This window comes from Apiotrichum porosum, assembly GCF_003942205.1.
Source record: "Apiotrichum porosum strain DSM 27194 chromosome Unknown scaffold_8, whole genome shotgun sequence".
NCBI lineage: Eukaryota > Fungi > Basidiomycota > Tremellomycetes > Trichosporonales > Trichosporonaceae > Apiotrichum > Apiotrichum porosum.
Window position 1 is genome coordinate 1,028,647 of NW_021167115.1, and position 18,802 is coordinate 1,047,448.

At 59.7% G+C, this 18,802-nt stretch overlaps 6 protein-coding genes across 6 annotated transcripts; 5 read left to right on the forward strand and 1 right to left on the reverse strand.

Moving 5' to 3' along the window:
• Positions 1-207: 207 nt before the first annotated feature.
• Positions 208-2,173, forward strand: EHS24_009150 (uncharacterized protein; the record flags this gene model as incomplete). Its single annotated transcript, XM_028624443.1, has 5 exons — positions 208-514; positions 995-1,107; positions 1,438-1,550; positions 1,698-2,004; positions 2,117-2,173. The coding sequence occupies 5 exons, from the start codon at positions 208-210 to the stop codon at positions 2,171-2,173; spliced, it is 897 nt and encodes a 298-aa protein (XP_028475515.1).
• A 1,544-nt stretch (positions 2,174-3,717) lies between these two features.
• EHS24_009151 (uncharacterized protein) lies at positions 3,718-5,150 on the forward strand (the record flags this gene model as incomplete). The annotated part of the gene is made up of 3 exons (XM_028624444.1): positions 3,718-3,881; positions 3,934-4,374; positions 4,424-5,150. 3 exons carry the CDS (start codon positions 3,718-3,720, stop codon positions 5,148-5,150), a joined length of 1,332 nt encoding a protein of 443 aa, XP_028475516.1.
• A 1,054-nt stretch (positions 5,151-6,204) lies between these two features.
• On the forward strand, positions 6,205-8,886 carry EHS24_009152 (uncharacterized protein; the record flags this gene model as incomplete). The annotated part of the gene is made up of 4 exons (XM_028624445.1): positions 6,205-6,624; positions 6,685-7,514; positions 7,655-8,597; positions 8,680-8,886. The coding sequence occupies 4 exons, from the start codon at positions 6,205-6,207 to the stop codon at positions 8,884-8,886; spliced, it is 2,400 nt and encodes a 799-aa protein (XP_028475517.1).
• A 3,218-nt stretch (positions 8,887-12,104) lies between these two features.
• EHS24_009153 (uncharacterized protein) lies at positions 12,105-14,150 on the forward strand (the record flags this gene model as incomplete). The annotated part of the gene is made up of 7 exons (XM_028624446.1): positions 12,105-12,348; positions 12,402-12,461; positions 12,626-12,782; positions 12,904-13,368; positions 13,418-13,651; positions 13,712-13,818; positions 13,885-14,150. 7 exons carry the CDS (start codon positions 12,105-12,107, stop codon positions 14,148-14,150), a joined length of 1,533 nt encoding a protein of 510 aa, XP_028475518.1.
• A 359-nt stretch (positions 14,151-14,509) lies between these two features.
• Positions 14,510-15,900, reverse strand: EHS24_009154 (uncharacterized protein; the record flags this gene model as incomplete). Its single annotated transcript, XM_028624447.1, has 2 exons — positions 14,510-15,436; positions 15,523-15,900. The coding sequence occupies 2 exons, from the start codon at positions 15,898-15,900 to the stop codon at positions 14,510-14,512; spliced, it is 1,305 nt and encodes a 434-aa protein (XP_028475519.1).
• Positions 15,901-16,520: 620 nt separating this feature from the next.
• NAG1 (Glucosamine-6-phosphate isomerase (Glucosamine-6-phosphate deaminase) (GNPDA) (GlcN6P deaminase)) lies at positions 16,521-18,058 on the forward strand (the record flags this gene model as incomplete). The annotated part of the gene is made up of 4 exons (XM_028624448.1): positions 16,521-16,715; positions 16,849-16,861; positions 16,939-17,032; positions 17,500-18,058. The coding sequence occupies 4 exons, from the start codon at positions 16,521-16,523 to the stop codon at positions 18,056-18,058; spliced, it is 861 nt and encodes a 286-aa protein (XP_028475520.1).
• Between the last annotated feature and the right edge of the window lie 744 nt (positions 18,059-18,802).

The following is an 18,802-nucleotide window of genomic DNA, read 5'->3' on the forward strand; positions in this document are numbered from 1 at the left end:
TGATGGACCCAGCCGACAATGAGCGAACGATCGCGCACATTGCCTGAATATGCCGAGCCAAGCCATGCCTCCACTTTACGATCCGACACGGAGTAACCCGACCCCACAGGCCACAGGTGCTTACCACCCATCTCCTCATCGCCCACTCCTTTCTTCTTCTTCTTCTTCTTGTTCCCGTTCACCACAACCTTGCATCCTTTGCCCAAAATGACTCTCACCGCCACCGCCTCCAACCGCGTCGCCAACGGCACGATCACAAAGTATACGCTCCCCTCAGCGTCCCTCGGCGCGCTCACGGCGTCTGTCAACGTCTTCGTGCCCGACAGCGCCGCGCAGGCGCCCGTCCCGGTCCTGTTCTACCTCGCGGGCCTGACGTGTACCGAGGACACGGCGGCGTGGAAGGCCGGCATGTTCAACACGGCTGGTAAAGAGGGTATCGCCCTCGTCTTTCCCGACACGAGCCCGCGCGGCGCCGGCGTCGAGGGCGAGGACGACGACTGGCAGCTTGGTACCGGTGAGTAACCCGCCTGATGGCGGGTGTTGGCGGTGAACAGAGGCCGTGGGGAGGGGGGGGGGGGGGGGGGGGGGGGGGTTCCATCGGGAGTGTGGGGTGGGGTCCACGACAACGATGCTGGCGCGGGCGTGTACGCGACGACCTGTGGGCAGCAGGACTTTCCGATCGTCGGAGTCTTCAGCTGGGATATGTGCCAAGGACTCGATAAGCGCTGTGGATACGGCTCTTGGCTGGTTATCACTGCATGCTGAGTGCGATTTGAGTGATGGTGATGTACAGCCATGGTTCTCCCTGGATATGTGGTACTCTGGGCTCTGCTAGAGGCGGGCTTATGGGGTGACCTTGGCGACGTTTCCCCCGCCTTCCCTCCTTCCCTCCTTTGCTTGCCTTCCCTCGTCACCTTCCTCCTTTCTCTCCGCCATGCCCCATACCCACACGTCGGGCATGGTGACCTCTGAAGCAAGGACTGACGATCCCCAGGCGCCGGCTTCTACATCGACGCCACTGCCGAGAAGTGGAAGAGGCACTACAACATGTACACCTACGTCGTCGAGGAGTTGCCCAACGCCCTCAAGGCCGCCAACTTGGGTCTGGTGAGTGGGACTCGCCTGTGTTTATTGGCGGCGGTACTGAGGAGGGAGTGTGCAGAGAGGGCTCAGCTCGCCACATGTCATGCGGCAATCAGAGCTGGATTGCCCTCTTCTCCCGCTACTTCCGATACCATTTGCTGTCCTGGGGTGAAGAGCAGGTAAGGAGGCGGTTGCAGCTTTGCAACTCCTTCTGTTCAAAGCTGTCCTCCTCTCTCTCCTCATCTACAGCAAGAAGTCGGCGGTGATACCCAGCTGCAAATCCGTGAAGGATCCGAGCTGCGTCACCGCCCTTCATGCCTCCAAACCCACAGAGCTCGCGCGCTGACTGCTCAGGACTTCTCGCGCTGGTCCATCACCGGTCACTCGATGGGCGGCCACGGCGCCCTCACCATCTACCTGAAGAACCCGGGTCTCTTCAAGTCGTGCTCGGCCTTCTCCCCAATTACGTGAGTTGCGGTCTCAGCAAAAAGTCAACTCTGTTCGTCTGTGGCTGCTTTGCGCTCACCTGCACCTCAGCCACTATGGCAGTTAGCGACTGGCCGCCACACCCAGCTGTCCGCGTCGTCGGCATTCGTGCTCAGCTGACTCCCCAGCAACCCCTCCCGCGTCCCCTGGGGCATCGGCGCGTTCACCGCATACCTCGAGACGCGTACCCGCTCGCTTCCCCCCGCCGAGTGGCTGCCGCACGACGCCTCCTTCCTCCTCGCCTCGACCAAGGCGGAGGCGGGCTCGCTCCACATCCTCGTCGACGTCGGCACCGCGGACCAGTTCCTGATCGCCGGCCAGCTCACTCCCGAGGCCCTCGAGCAGGCCCAGCAGACCCGTGTGGCGGACGGCCGCGGTGTCGGCGGCGAGCTCACGCTCAGGCGCCAGGAGGGCTACGACCACTCGTACTACTTTGTGAGTGGCGGTTTGTGGCAGTCTGAGTCCATGTGCGATATGGGCTGCATATCCCCGTTTGCGCACATGGAGCCTTGTGCCTGTTACCTTGAACATCATCGCTGACGGATAGATCTCGACCTTTTCGCCGGAGCACGTCGAGTTCCATGCCAAGTACCTCAAGGCCTAGACGAAGATAGAAAAGTGTCCGTATCGGATGTTACGAGGAAGCATACCCCACTGGCAACCCTATGTGCCATCTATCTCTCAGCTTATTGACTGCCGCCGGCCGCGGGCTCGCTCAGCTCAGTAACCCCACCTTTGATCCTTCCACCGGAGACGTTTACCACTAGAGGCACAACCCCCAACAATGTCGAACCAAGCCACCCAAGCCACGAACAGGGAGACGGCGACTTGGGTGGGCTTGGTTCGACACTATGGGCAGTTATGCTTGTGTGGTGGCAGGTTGGCAGAGCCGTCTCTGGTGCAAGGATGCCAACAAGGTAGGGGCTCAAAAATGCCTAACGCACAGGACTCTTTTAACCCATTCCCCATTAGGAGACCCGCCCAGTCATCACTCCTCTTGGCACACCCGTCGTAACCACTCCCGGCGTGTGCAGGAGCAGGATATAGGATGTCGCGGCTCGTGTGACCGACCTACCGGTAGACTTCGTCTCCTGAACGCTACTGTACCACCATCATGATATCCGCCACAGCGCTCCGGCTCCTCACTTCAGCACCTTGCTCGTCGCCCCCGGCGTGCCCGGCTCTGAACCGGGTGCCACTTATGGAGGAACAGGAGCCCCCACCTGCCCCGTCGGACCGACTGGCCGCGTCGGCGGAGTGTCGTAGAGAGCACCGACGGCGCGAACGGCATATATCCCATATTGCGGGCCACGGCCACATCCGGCGGGACACGCCATATATCCGGCAGCCCCCACACGGGTTCTTTCCCTCTTCTTCTGTTCAAGCTGATTGATGCCCAGCGCGCAGCGCTCGTGCTCTGTCTGAACCTGCAACAGCAGGCACACGATCTTCCCTTCCGTCTTGGCGCGGGCATGGGCGAGTGGGGGCGGGGGAGGTTGGCACAGACTTGTGCGGATCAAAGAGAGGTGTGCAGGGCAAACAGATGGAAAACATGTTCTCGGCGAAAGCGGCGGAAGTGCCCGTGTGTCCTGAACGTCGGCTTTGAGCGATGATGACCACCAATTCCACCAAGTTTCCCGCGAGAAGGTCGTCGTTCGTGTTTCTGCGTTCTCGAGCCTGTTGGCCTGTTGCCGTCGTTGCTAGCATTGTGGGGCCGCGCTTACTTGCCCAGGTTAGTCTATTCTCGTAGTCTCATCGCCACCTGCTGCGCTGATGGCTTGGCTCGAGCACGGCGCGCTTGCCCACACGGCCGCGAGGTGGCACATGACACGGTGCATTGTGTGGGGCTTGCGGGGGGAGAGGTGCAACGTCTGCGTTTGGATTGGGCGATAAGCTCAGAGTCATGTCGGGGAAGATGGCGCATCAGTCCCACCGGCCACTAGGTGATCGGTCCATTGTTGGGCCATTGATCGTTTGTGTATTGCTGATGAGTCGAGTTTGTCGTGTGTAGACTCTCCCCCACCCACAGCCAACACGTATATATCTGGTTCCACGTCCTCGGGTCCCACGCAACGCAGCCTCACACACCCGTGTCTCTCTCTGTTTCTCTCTGTCTCTCTCTCTTATCCCACGTCGTTGCCTCTCATCATGGTCACCGAGCAGTCCAATCCCGTCACCCTCATCGTCCTTGGCGGCGGTCAGCGTGGTGTTGTCTACGCCAACTATGCTCTCCACAACCCACACCTGGCCAAGGTCGTCGCTGTCGCCGACCCGCGCGAGGCCCGCCGCAAGATCTTTGCTCGCCAGCACCAGTACGTTCTGCTGGAGCCCTCCCGCAAGCTATCTCAACTGACATCACTCCAGCCTCGCCGACGACAGGCTCTTCAGTGACTGGGAGGAGGTTGCCAAGCTCCCGCGCTTCGCCGACGCCGTCCTCGTCACCACGTTGGACCAGCTGCACGCGCCGGCCGTTAGCGTCTTCTCCAAGCTCGGGTACCACATCCTGTGCGAAAAGCCCATGGCCACCGAGATTTCCGACTGCGTCAACATGGTCAAGGAGATCCAAGGCAGCGCTGGTACGAGCCCCACTGGCCACCCACTCATCTTTGGTGTCGGTCACGTCCTCCGGTACTCGCCCTACAACCGCGCGGTCAAGGAGGTGATCGACTCGGGCGTCCTCGGAGACATTGTCAACATCCAGCACATGGAGCCCGTTGGCAACGAGCACTTTGCCCACTCGTTCGTCCGCGGAAACTGGGGCAAGGAGCACGAGACTACCTTTGCCCTCATGGCCAAGTGCTGCCAGTGAGTTGAAATGCTTGATGTGGTCAATCTTCACAGCTGACGTTCCCAGCGACCTCGACATCCTCTCATACTACCTCGATGGCCGCAAGCCCAACCGCATCTCGTCGTTTGGCTCGGTCGCGCATTTCAAGCCCTCCAAGAAACCCGCGGCTGCCGGAGACGTCAAGCGCTGCCTCGACTGCAAGGCCGAGAAGGACTGCGTGTGGTCTGCCCAGAAGATCTACCTCGACGCCTTGGAGCCCGACAGCAAGCGCAGGGTCGGCTGGGCCCGCGTCATTGTCCACGACACGGACGTGACCAAGGAGAATGTCACCCGCGCTCTCGAGGAGGGTCCGTACGGTATCTGTGTCTACGAGGCCGGCAACGACGTGGTCGACCACCAGGTCGTCAACATCGAGTACGACGGCGGCGTCACTGCCAACATGACCATGAGCGCATTCACCGAGGCCGAGTGTGCCCGCCGCACCGTCATCCAGGGCACACGGGGCGAGCTCGTGGGCGACATGAACACGTTTACCGTCTTTGACTTTCTCTCACGCTCAAGCCGCACCGTCGTCCCCGACAACGGCGTGGGCGCCCACGGCGGCGGAGACGGTGTGCTCGCCGAGTGCTTTGTCGCTGCAGTGGCGAACGACGACCAGTCCCTCCTCGGTGTCACCCCCGACGACATTCTCAACAGCCACCTCACGGTCTTTGCGGCTGAAAAGGCACGGCACGAGAACCGTGTCGTCGACTTTGACGAGTTTAAGCGCCAGGTCGTGGACAAGGCAGCATAGAGCGTGTGCAACTCGTATACGTGAGGGCCCGTAAACCTTCGGCGGACCTTCGGCTGAGGAGTGCAGGTGGAGAAGCCCGCTGCTAAAGAGAGCGGCATGTACCATGTAGTAGTGAGCAGACCAAGGGGGAACGAATGTGATCAATGTGACGAGCGCGCACGCACACAACACCTCAAAAATTCCATCCAAGTCTTCATCTCCTCTTGTGTGTCTGTTACGTGGATAGAGCTATGCGTTGGCTCCATTGTTGGTGCGACCTGGCGTCAGACCAAAGCACGACCAGGTTTGGATATCAAGGACCCGTGGGGCCATGCGGGGAGGTTATGAACGCAACGAACGGCGCTTTGGCCGAAAAGCCCAAAAGACTTGGCCACCCCGCGTGTGCGTGCGCACGCCGGTTAGCGCCGGATGAGTTGTTCTCGTCTGTTCTTGTTCGCTGTTGCGCGCTCATGTGGTGCCCTCGCAGGCCTTCTGCCCCACACACCCACCTCCGCATGCCCCCGCACCGCTCGCTTTTTACGCAGTCGACAGCGAGCTCCGGGCATGTCGTCCTCTTCATAACCATTCTGTCTGTCTTACCATCCCCCACTAGTTTGCTCCCCATTCGCTCTCCACAGCTTAGCGCCTAAGCGCCCACACACGCTTCCGGCAACGCAAAGGGAGATATACACCCCTTTACCCCGTCCACCCCCACACCCACCCACTATCTCGCCGCTCACGCCGACGACGACCCTTTGTCGTTTATCGCCATCCTCCATTGCACACTTGCACTCACGTCTCGGCCGTGTCGCACACAGCCATCAATCCTTATCGCACTTGCCAGGCTTTGGTGTCCTGTACCGCCAGCGCGCGCACACTCTCGACCCACCCGGTGTCTTCTTTGCGTCATCTCGCGTGAATCCACATTGCGCCGAAACCTGAGAGGGAAGAAAGCAGATCCGTTTGCCCTCCACTGCGTCTCTCCTCTTCACCCCCCCTAGTACATTTGTCTCTTGGCTAGAGGTCTACATCCACCAACACCGACTGGCTCCTCTCCGCTCCTCCTCTCACAACCATGACAGACCTACCCAGAGCCGACGGGTTCCACCACCCGTCTCTGTCGCCCGTGGCGTCTATCGGGCGCAACCTGTCCCCGACTGCCCCGGGCCCTCGTCCACAAATGCCAGGCAACGACTTCTTTGAGGCCACCACCAACACCTCTGGAGCGGCCAACGGACGGAAACGCGGCCGCGACTCGGGTGCGATGAACGGCGGCGACAGGCGCAGCAGCGAAAAGACGAGTAGCCCGCCGCTAAAGGACAAGGACGGGAGCTCCAAAGACGCACCGCCAAGCATCCTCGTCCGCGAGAAGAAGCAAAAGGCGTGCTCCAACTGTCGCCGCGCCAAGCTCAAATGCATTGTCGAAGAGAACCAGACCGACTGCGTGCGTTGTTGCGCGCGCAAGGAAAAGTGCATCTTCTACCCTCGTGGCCATGTGAGTAATGCGGAGGCGGGTGACTAAGCTGGCCTGTGTTCACCGGCTGACCATCTCCAGGACGAGGACTGGCAACAGACCCTCACGAGCGACATGTACAGTGCGATTGGTCACCTTGCCCACCTCTCCGCTGCCGTCCACCACATTCTCGACCACTTGACATCCCAAGGTGCCGTGCCGCCCTTTGAACCTCCCCTTCCTCGCTTTGAGGCACCCGACCGAGACCTCGCCGTTATCCAAGGATGGACAGCGGAGCGCAATCGCGCGCTGGGGGCAGACGGTGGGCGTAAGCGCCGCAAGGGCGTGAAGAAGGAAGAAGATGATGAGGACGACGAGAGGGAGCTGTCCGAGATGCCCCAGTTTGTGGCCGACTACCCCGCAGTCGTCCCCCCTGGCGTCGTCCGCCCAGCCGACATGCACACAACGCAGCAACAGCGCTTTGAGCGTATCAGCTCGACGACCGATCTCTCGTTCTCGTCCGGCGTGCCGCAGATTCCCCTCAGCGAGGTCGACATTGGCTTCAGCTATGCCCTGCCGCCCACAAACGGACGGGCCGACAGCACGCTCAGTGCAGGGCCAGACACGCAGCCCTCGGGGACTGGAATCACACCCGATGCGCTCAACTCCATCTCCCCAGTCGACAACACTTTCAGTGTGTCCATCGTCGACTCGGGCACCCCGAGCTCGCAGATCCGGCAGGGACAGGGATACCCGAGCCAGCAGGGGATCTTTGGTCTCCTCAACGGTCCCCGGTCCAACGCGTCTCCCTCCAGCGCCATCGTGGCGCCAGTGCCCAACATGTCAGACACGCTGGGCTCGGCTGACCCACGCCCCAACATTGTCAAGCGTGGTCTGCTGCCCAACACCGAGGCCCTGGGTCTCGTCAACTAGTGGGTTGACTAGGTGTAATTGTGCTAACCGTCAGTTTCCACGCCAAGTTGGGGCAATGGATGTTCGGCTACCGTCTCGAATTTGGCAAGTTTCCATACATCCCGCAAGGTCCAAGTGTGATTACGCCGTTCATCCTCAGTGTCATGTGCCTCGTTGCGTCAGAGCGCGTGGGACAAGCACACGAACATCGCCCTCTTCTCGCTCGCGAGGTCACGCAGCTGCTCATCAACTCGCCCGCCGACAGTTTTATTAGTACGCTGGACCCGTCGTTTGGTGGCGGTTCCCGCACAAAGGACGAGGATGGCGAGGAGGAACTCGACCCCGAGCTTGGTATCGGCCCCGAGGAGATTGTCGGCGCGTGTATCCTCGCAACGTTCATGACCGAGCGCGACCAGGCGGCCACCATCGCGTCGTCGGCATTCAAATGGGCGCGGGGTTGGATCAAGTGGACGTCGCTTACTGTCCCGCTGCCCCCGACGCTTGGCGAGGTCTGCGGTCTCCTGCCCATCAAGCGCGACGCCACACGCGAGGACATGGCTCGCGTCTGGCTCCTGTGCTACATTGTGGACGGCACCGAGGCCCTCCAGCGCGATAACCCGCCACCACCACGCCGCGACCCCATGGCCTACTGCCACGTCCTCGTCCCGGACTCTCCCCTCCCTGGCGACCGCTACAGCCCGCACGACATCCTCCTCACCTTCCACGCGCGCCTCATCACCCTTCTGCGGGACTGGTATCACCGTCGCTCGCAGCACGGGGCCGCCGTCGCAGGCTCCAATGTCGCTGCCCAAGTGGGCGCCCATGCCCGTTTGGCATCGAGCATCAACGCCAGCCTTGAGTGGTGGCGCGCCGACCTCGAGAGTCACCAGCTGGATCCCAACTGGATGCGCCACATCAACCTGTTCTGGGAGTTTGCCCGCATGCTCGTCAATGCCACGTCGGCCAAGAGCCTGGGCGGCAACCCCCGTCTCCGCGCTGCGGCGTGGGCACACGGCGTCGAGGCCGCAGTTGGGTTCCTGGAAAAGTGCAATGCCTGGCCGCAAAAGGAGGAGCTGTCGAGTCTCCCTCCATGTTATTTGTCGGTGAGTGAAACAATGGGCGAGCTAGGCCTCCGGCTACACCACCCGTCTCTCTGGCCACTGCATCTCGCTAACGCCCGTCCAGATGATCACCCTCGCAGGATCCGTGCTCGTCGACGCAATCAAGGACCAAGGTGTCGCCGAGTGTCCCTTCCAATCCGAAGAGGCCATCCCACTCCTCAACAACGTCTCGGACATGCTCGCGGGCGGTGGCCTCCCGCCGTCCCATGTGGCGCGGACCGCCGGCCAGACATTAAGAGGGTATTCAGAACAGCTGGCGCAGTTTTCCTAAAGCTTCCGGTGTGAACAGCAGTGCTTGTAATAGGTGGCTCAATCATGTCCGAGGGGAGGGCAACAATGGCCGTTGAAGGCCGTCGGCTTCGCGCGTCGGTTCCGAAGATAAGATATAGCCCTTTTTTGTCTGATGGAATGAGATCGACACAACCGCCATAACACAGCGTGTGTGCCAACGTACTCTGGATCAGCGCCAGTACGTCGCGTGATCATACATCCACGCATATAGCAAACCAGTGTAGCTAGGTACCAAACGATGTATAAACGTGCACCTTTTGGCCAGAGCTGTGGACCAGCGTTGGCGTGTGGCGGTCTGCCATCGTGCCTCTCATCCACTCCATTCCGTCGCACTAAAAACATCAACATTCGGCGGCATTTACAGTTACCGGTAGGTGTCATAGCAGGAAACTTTGTGCACCAAATGGGTGAATATGAGAGCAAAAATGCGGCCCACCAGGAGCATATCCTTCTCATGGGCGATCAAGGCGGGCCAGACTGGGTTATGGGGACGGTCGAGATGGCGGCCATATGTGGCTTGTTCCAGCGGGTGAGGTGGCGTTTTTCGTGAACCAACGAGGCCGATGAGCCCGTCGACACTTGATGTCCTCTTACCGAGTCTGCAATGGGGTAGGGGTATTCAGTCATAGGTCAAGTGATCCCTCCATCTCTATGTCTGACATGCACGCCGAGAACGTCGAGAGATGTGGGGGAGAGATAGGAGCCCCACCACCTGGCCGCCGGTCGGGGCGTGCCCACTCGTGAGCGCGCGCGGTGGTCTGTGAACGCGCGCGGCCTGCCATCAGCGCGCCCATTCGAGTGGCATTGTGATATACCGACAGCCCATCGACCATTCTTTGGCAACTTATTCCTCTCATCCCCATTCCGTTGGCGTCGGGTTTCTCCGAGCGAGCGACCACTCTGTGAGCCTCAGCCAAAGCTCGGATTAACACCGCACGCGACCAGGTGTCCAGGTGACCACTACCCCACCACCCATCGATCGCCAAGTAGGAACAATATCCCGTTTGTGGCCCGTTACGAGCCTTGCGAGGCGCGAGCGAGGTGTGGGGTCACTGGACTTTGGAATTGGCGTTGATCGCCACTCTTTAGTCCCCGCAGACAGTGGGCAAGGCCGCCACGGCTACTGGTGAAAGCGTCTGCTCTGTGATCTGTGACCTGCCAACCCTCCAAGCCCAGAGCCTCCCTCTGGCCTCTGGCTCACCCCCAGATTGACAGGATATGGCTCACGTCAGTCCCTCAGCCTCCCGGGCCGAACTTGGCGTCAAGAGAGCTCAAAGCGTTCAGAGCATGAACGAACACACATGCATATGGTCATCAGCCTGACAGAACATGCATCCCCAAGCTCGCCACTTTGCTGTCGGACATCACGCAACCTGACCACGGCCCGGCCCGACCCCCGCCGAACAAGCGCTGTGCACCGCGTGTGCACGTGCCGTCCAGGTCGAGGCCACAAGCGCCAGCTTTAGCGCCTCTGGATACGCCAGAGCGGCAAGGAGAGACTGAGCAACAGGGAGAGACATCGGGCACGCGCTGATGTGGTGTGATGCGGCGATGGTACAGCGTGCCCCACGCGGCATCCAAGTGTCAGTGGATCAGTGATCATTGAGTGAGTGAGCCTCTGCAAGTCTGGGGATAACCCGGATCGGCCGGCTACCCCGTGGTCCCCCGGCCATGGCTAGAGGTGAGAAACGCCTTGTGGAATGGAGGCAGCCATTTATCCGCAAGGCCCAGAAGCGGGCGGCCAGAGAGAGAGAGAGAGAGAGAGACCGTGTGCATGCAAGAATAGTGCTCTCGGCAGGCAAGTGGCCAAGAGGGGAGGTGTTCGTGTTGCTGCGCCAAGCCGACCAATGTCATTAACTTGATCTTAGCGGCGTCACAGGCCGGCAACGACAATGCGGCGGCAGGCGGCAAAGGTGGTTATCGCGTACCGGCGCCTGCCTGCAAGTGCCCTTCCCTGTCTTGCCTGCCTTGCCTGCCTTGCCTGCCTTGCCTGCCTTGCCTGCCTTGCCTGCGTCTGTACCTGCGCCAGACAGTGTGCACCATCCTCCTCTGCGCAAGGGATGCTGCCCGGGCATGCCAAACTGACGCACATCGTTCAGACTACGACGTTTTCCAACGCCACTCCACAAAATGTGTTTGTGTCACGGAAGATGAATATCCGGGCGTGTCGGACGTCTCATTCACCGCGCAATGTGGGCAGATGAGATCTCATGACAGAGCCCAGAGTGGGATGGAGGCCCTCTACCCTGCATGAGAGCAACGCTTTCCCCACACTGAGCCGCGTTCGCTGACCCTGTAAGCTAGTCATCTGACTGCATAAACACGTCTGTGGCGCTGGATGATGCCAAGAGAGAGCGGATTTGGTAGGACAGGTTGGCCACCAATGCCTCTTCCCTCCTTTCCTCCAGAGGTCAACATCCACACCACAAACAGTGCTGCATGTGGGTGTTGCACACGTTACTCTCTTCATCTTGCGCGTCAGTGGCAATGCTATTGATTATCATGCTGCGATCCAAGTGTGGTACTCCGAGGACGGACGTTCTTGTCTGGCAACATGTTTACCCATGCCACCACCAGACGTCGCACTCATTCGTTAATTATCACGGCCACAGAAGAGAGCACGATGTCACTTCAACACGCGGTCGAAGCGGCATCTGCCGCTTGGCATGTACTCTATCGGGGGTAGCCGAGACTGACCACGTCAGGATCTGTGGAGGAGGTTGCTAACATGCTCACATGTCACACAGACAGAGGAGGGAACAGACCCCCTCGCAGCTGACGAGCTGCGCTCCCCCTACTCGGCCCACCGGCGCATTGTCTACCCGGCAAGGCAGTAGCCCGCCCCGCCTTCGTTTGGCAACCTCCTCTCCGTGGCGGCATGCCCGCCTCCAGCGCGGGCATGCAATGCGTGCGTGCTAACCTGGGAAGGTCATGTTGCAACTCGCGTCCAGGGTAGGCATGGCGTGGGGCCCTCCCCGGCCCTCTTAAATACAAGACAAGTGCGGGGAAAAGAACAACAACAGCTAACGGCCCACCCTCCGATTGTCTGGTGTTATCCGAGCCAGTTCTCCTCTTCGCCGGGGCCGTCACGTATCGGTACTCTCCACTGTCATCGCTGCGTACCTCAATCCGGTACTTGATCCACACACCCCGTCCCCCGCCTCTGCACACCTGCCATCCACAGATTCCGCCACCACCATGTCGGACATTGAACAGGAGAAGGCTGCCGCCAGCATCGAGCACAAGGAGCACAGCGATCACCCTCACCACATCGGATTCCATGAGACCGACCTCGAGCCCATGGGTCTCCCCACAGAGGTGTCTCCCGAGGACAACAAGCGCATCAAACGCAAGATCGACTGGGTCCTCATGCCCATCCTCGGTGTGATCACTGCCCTCCAGTTCCTCGACAAGACCATGCTGGCTTACTCGAGTATCATGGGTGAGCAACATAACACTTCTTGCCCGAGACATGTCGGCCTGACACCCCCACAGGCTTCATCTACGACTCGCAAATCACCCTGTCCCAATACTCTTGGCTTGGAACCATCTTCAGTGAGTTGGTGAATGCGAAAGGGGGGGCCACATTCCGTTAGCCACAGGCGTGTCTCCAAGGCTTCTCGGAGCCTGCCAAAGCGCCACCGGGGTAAAGCACACACCACGTTCGGGAAATCCGATGTAAAACAAGACGCGAGTGGCGCTGACCGCCGCCTTTTCAGGTCTGGGTTACTTGCTGGGATCGTACCCCATGGTCTACCTGCAGCAGCGCCTGTCGTTCTCAAAGGTCACGGCTACCTGCATGATCATGTGGGGTGCTGTAGTGATGCTCATCACCATCTGCCACCACAACTTTGCCGGTCTCCTCGTGGTCCGTTTGTGAGTGCCACACATGGTTGGCGCGTCTATCTGTTGTCGTTTTGTGATATCGAGGAATACGCACGGGACACCTGCACGCCCCCCTTCTGTAACTGGTAACTGACGCCATCGACCCTTACAGCTTCCTGGGCTTCTTCGAGTCCGCAATGACCCCCGCGTGTGTCCTTGTCACCACCCAGTGGTATCGCGTCCACGAGCAGGGTACGCGCACCGGTATCTGGTCCTCGTGTAACACCTGGGGCCTCATTTTCGGCTCTGCCGTCGCGTACGGTCTCCTCCACGCTCAGATCAATGGCCATCTCACGGGCATGGTCGGCTGGAGGGTCGAGTACCTCATCCTCGGCTCCATGACCATTGCCACTGGCATTGTTTGGGTCTTCGTCATCCCCGACGACCCCGAGAAGGCATGGTGGCTCTCGAAGAAGGACCGCCACCTCGCTCACCTCCGTACCGCCGACACCCGCCAGGACATTACTGTCCGTGACTGGAAATGGGAGCAGGTCAAGGAGGCAATGGCCGACATCCAGATCTGGGCCTTTGTCCTGGTTGCCCTTCTGACGGCCATTCCCGGCGGTGGCATTACCAAGTGAGTCAAGCCGCATCCCACAAGTGATAAGGAGTGCTAACATTTTCAGCTTCGCCGCTGTGCTCGTCACTGGCCTCGGTTTCGGCACCCAGGAGGCCCTCCTGATGGGTATTGGTCAGGCTTGGGTCGCGCCCTTCACCATTCTCTGCCTCTGGGCTGGCGACAAGCTTCGCTGCCGTTCCCTCATCTCCATCTTCCCGTCTATCGTCTCCATGACGGGCGCGGCTATGATCTACGCCTTCCCTCAGAGCAAGCCCATCCCACGTGCTGCCGGTTACTACCTGTACGTAGTCGGGCCGTTGATCGAGCTTTGAAAACATACCACCAGCTGACGCCCACAAAGTATGCTCACCTGGGCGATCAACACCACGGCCGTCACGTCGTTCATCTCGTCCAACGTTGCGGGCCGTACCAAGAAGACTATGGCTTCAGGCATGTTCTTCTTTGCCAGTGAGTCCAGCTGTGGCACGCACGACGTCGATCGTCGAAATCCCAGCTGACAAAGCCCCCGTTTAGCCTGTGTTGGCGGTCTCATCGGCCCTCAGACCTTCCGCTCCAAGGATGCGCCTCGCTACAGCCCTGCGCTCCTCTCGATTATTCTCTGCAACATTTTCGCTGCGGCCGTCATGGCCCTCCTGTTCCTCTACTACTACAAGGAGAACAAGAGGCGCGACGCCAGGATGGCCGCGACGGGCGAGACTACCGACGTCCCCGACGGCGTCGACGCTTTGGTTATGGACCTCACCGACAAAGAGAACCCCAAGTTCCGTTACGTCTATTAGATGTTGGAAGCGGCGGTGCATAGTAACAGCGACGAGAATATCCTGCTGGTATTTATTAAGATAAGTTTTGGGTCAGTCCCAACGGGAAGAAGGGGTGGCGGAGAGTTGTAGTAGGGTTTCAATCAAATATCCCAGAAATAGCGATAAACAAGCACAACACATATGAGTACCTCACCATCTCATCATGATGAAACGCTGTAAATTTTCCACGCACGTCCAACAACATACACTACTGATCGATACTCTAATCCATGAGACAGTGACGAAGCACTAACAAAAGCCCTAAATTACGAGCTCCTCCCCTTGTCGGAAGGAAACACTCAACATACACACGATGACTCTATATCCCTACACAGCCTCTACGCCTTGCCGTTGACCTGGTTACGGGGACGCAGGATGTCACCGTCACACACGTCCGCGGCGCGGAAGACCTCCTTGCCCATGACCCAGGTGGAGCGCACGCGCCCGTCCCAGTCAAACACACACATGTCGGCGTCAAAGCCCTCCTCGAGGCGGCCCTTGTGTTCGGCGACGTGCGGGCCAAGCATGGCTGCAGGGTGTGCGGTCGCACACACGAGCGCCTGCGGGAGGGTAATGCCGGCCCACTTGGAGAGGTTCTGCACGCACTCGGCAAAGGGAATGGCCGAGCCGGCGAGCGTGTTGGTGCCGTCGATGACGACACGCAGGCCCTCCTTGCGGAACGCGAATCCCGGGCGCCAGTGGTGCACGCCGTCGGCAAGGTTGGGGTCCATGATCCACTGGGCGTCTGTGACGAGGATGCAGCGGTCGGGAGCGGCGCCGTATGCGATGCGGATGGTGTTGGGGTGCGAGTGGAGGCCGTCGACGATGATGCCAAAGTATGGCCTGCGAGTGGTGTCGCCGAGCAGACCAATGACGCCCGGGTCGCGGTGGTGGATTGGGGGCATGGCGTTGAACAGGTGGGTGATCATGCGGGCGCCGCGGTCGACGGCCTGCTGAGCCTGCTCGAGGTCGGCGTCAGAGTGGCCGATGGAGAATGTCACTCCGCGGCTTGTCAGGTTCTCGACGCAGGCCATGACACCCTCGACGTCCGGGGCCGCAGTGATCATTTTGACACCCGGCTGGTCCAGGCCCTCGGCGCCGTACACCTTGTCAAACGCCTCGATGGGGGGCATCGTCGAGGCCGTGAGAAGCAGAGCGTTGTTGTGCGCGCCGCGGCGCTCGGGGTGCAGGAAGGGGCCCTCAGCATGGTATCCCAGCGAGTGGGCGGCATTGGGGGACGAACGGGGGCTGAGAAGGCGAAGGAGCTGGGCGTGTCAGCACAATGTCGGCAACGACGATCTGTATCAAATGCCGAGATTGGGGATCATCCCGTCTCGTCGTCTCTACCCACCTTGGCATACAGCTCCTCCTTTTGAGTAATAATGGTAGGAACAAACGACGTTGTTCCAGTCTCCACAATGCGCTCTGCAACCTTGTCGAGTCCAGCAAGGTAGACATCCTCGCCACCAGGCGCAATGTCGAGCTCGGAAAAGTCGACGCCGTACGCTCCGTTGATCTGCACATCGATCAGGCCAGGTGCGAGGAGACCGCCATCAAGGTCAATGGTACGCGCCGGCTGGAGGCGGGCCGAGAAGAACGTTTCTTGGCCGCTAACGATCTTGCCCAAGGTGGGGGAAACGAACAGGTCGGCCTTGACGGCCGTGCCGTCCGCCAGGGCAATGTAGCCGTTGGTGAAGCGGATAATGTCGGTGGGAACGGGGGCCGGCATCGTGGTTAGATGATCGAGTTGGTGAATGAGAGGGGGGATGGAGAGAAAGGAGGGGGTGTCAACGACTGTGCTTTTGATGTCGTCGCCTGGCCCGCATTTGGGCGCAACAATTGGTCCTAGTGAGATGCAGGTGGAACATTGACGACGGTCCCCTCCACCCCCGCTTTGGGGCCGTGTTATCAGACGCCGATCCCGCCGAGGCCGCCGACAGAGTGTCGGTGCAGCCGGCGTGTTGGCCGACAACGGCAGAGGGGGGTTTAGTGCGCAGAAACACACGGATTGGAGGCAGATCTCCGTCCCACGTGGCTATTTGTATGGGACGCGTGGCACGGGCCGCGAGATTCCGCGGCGAGAACGCCGGTTGTATCTTGCGATCTCGGCTTTGGGGCTGGCGGCCGGGCAGTGTGCCGACAAACGTCAGCATGTTGAGCCAGACATTGCGCCGCGCATCCGGCGGAGCACATTGCAAAGTGTGCTCAAACGCTCTGGATGCGAGAGAGCACGTTCGATGGCAAACGACTAGATAATACAAAGCCCCAGATCCCCCACACCCTTCACCTGCCCACACGCACCCACTTCACCCTCGAAACACCCCATCTCCCCCAACCCATTCTCTCGCCATGCGTCTCACTATCCGCGACACCAAGGAGCAGGTCGGCTCCTACATCGCCGACTACATCGTCAAGCGTATCAACGACTTTGTGCCCCGTGAGGGCCACCCCAACTTTGTCCTCGGCCTGCCTACTGGCTCGTCCCCCTTGCCCGTGTACAAGCGTCTCGTCGAGGCTCACAAGGCCGGCAAGGTGTCGTTCAAGGTGGGTGGTTGTGAACGTCCGTGGTGGAACGACGCATGCGGCTAGCGTGAGCCACTAGTGCCGATGCCGCATGCGGTCGGGTCGACCTCATCTCCAGGCAGTTTTGCGTGAATAGTGGCTGACGTCGACGCAGGACGTTGTCTCGTGTACGTGTGGAAGAGCACACAGCTCCAACGAGCCTCCACAGCGCTCGCCGCTTGCCGCAGTAACTGATGCCTTACAGTCAACATGGACGAGTACGTCGGCATTGCCCGCGACCACCCCGAGTCGTACCACACTTTCATGTTCAAGAACTTCTTCTCGTTGATTGACATCAAGTGAGTAACAGATCGCAACCTCGGTGTGGAGTGGAGAAAAAGCACCGAACAATCGAGTGGCCGACGTGTGCCGGCGATATCCGGCATCACTTCGCGTCCTACTGAGGGCTCGATCCTTGCGGACGGATCTTGGACTGAAGGACAACTGGGTGGCTGTGTGGACGACGTTGCAGGCACCGATGTGTGGACCTGGAGTTCGGTGAAGGTACCTGATGGTAACTACCGCCGTTGGTCATGCCAAAGTGCTAGTGGTCGTCCCAATCGTCACTCTCTGTCAATGTCCGCACACGTACACACTAGAGGTTGAATGTGTGCCCCTCTTCCCCTCTGTCTACTTGTCGAGTGAAGGAGACCACCCTCGTGTGTCGGGCAGTGTTCCTCCGAACCGCTACCACGTGCTTTCGCTCCTGCGCTTGGCAGGCGACTCAATCGAGCGATGCCAAGAACCTTTGGCTAACATACCCCAGCCCCAAGAACACGAACATTCTCGACGGCGAGGCCGAGGACCTGTACGCCGAGTGCCACAACTACGAGGCTAAGATCAAGGCTGTGGGCGGCATCGACCTCTTCCTCGGTGGCATCGGCGCCGACGGCCACATTGCGTTCAACGAGCCCGGCTCGTCGCTGCAGTCGCGCACTCGCATCAAGACGTTGGCGTACGAGACCATCATTGACAATGCGCGTTTCTTCAACAACGACCTCGCATCGGTCCCGCGCATGGCCCTTACCGTCGGTGTGGCCACTGTCATGGACGCCAAGGAGGTCGTCCTCATCGTCACTGGCCAGAACAAGGCCCTGGCGCTCAGCCAGATGATCGAGGGCAGCGTCAACCACATGGTCACGGCGTCGGCCCTGCAGACGCACAAGTGGGCCCTGGTCGTGTGTGACGAGGACGCCACGTCCGAGCTCCGCGTCAAGACGGTCAAGTATTTCAAGAGCATTGAGAAGGTCCAGGACGAGGTGGAGGCCAAGTACGGCGCCATGGGCAAGGACAAGCTCGGCCAGGGCCGTATCACGGCTGCCTAAAGGTTGTGTGGCGGTTCTCGATGTTTGTTTTGTAGACTGGATTGGGTTTCTGGCCGGCGGGCCACTGTAGTAAAGCCTTAATGTTACATGTCTTCGTGTACACTGGTGCTGTGAAATGCCGTCAGCGCCTGAGTTGTGTTCAAGTATGGGTGAGGCTCGTCCGGGCTGGTGAGTGAGAGTCGCCAAGGCCTGGGTATGCCACAACATGTCCCACACAACGGCCCGCCGCTGTCATCGGTCGGTGAAATGTCCGAGATACCAGATTACCAGAGGTTGTGACCTCTACTCGGCATGTGCAGAGCGGTAATGTGCAGTGTGCATCTATGCATTGAGTGCTGTTGCTGTGACTACTTCCCTGGGTCGGCTCAAGACGAGCGGACGGCATCGCTAATTTCGCCGATTAATGACCAACCATTCATGTGCAACATTATCCTCCCTTCGAGCTGCAGACTGCTGCAGCGGGCGATAGGACACCGCCGACGGACGAGATTGATCTTATGTAGGTTGATAAACAGTCATCATACGAAAGTCAGTTATGTCATCCAACTTGAATGATGGACCCCTTTGAACATGTTTCTTAGGTAACAGAAAGACTATCTAAATGACCGATCGGAGAGCCCCAGAAGGCACGTACGCGAGTCAGAGGGGTTAGCCATTGTAGTACTGAGGCAGAGGCGAGCGAAGACAAGAACAGTCTCGGCGACGCAGCACCGCCTGGCCAACCGGCCAAATGACCGAGTCTGC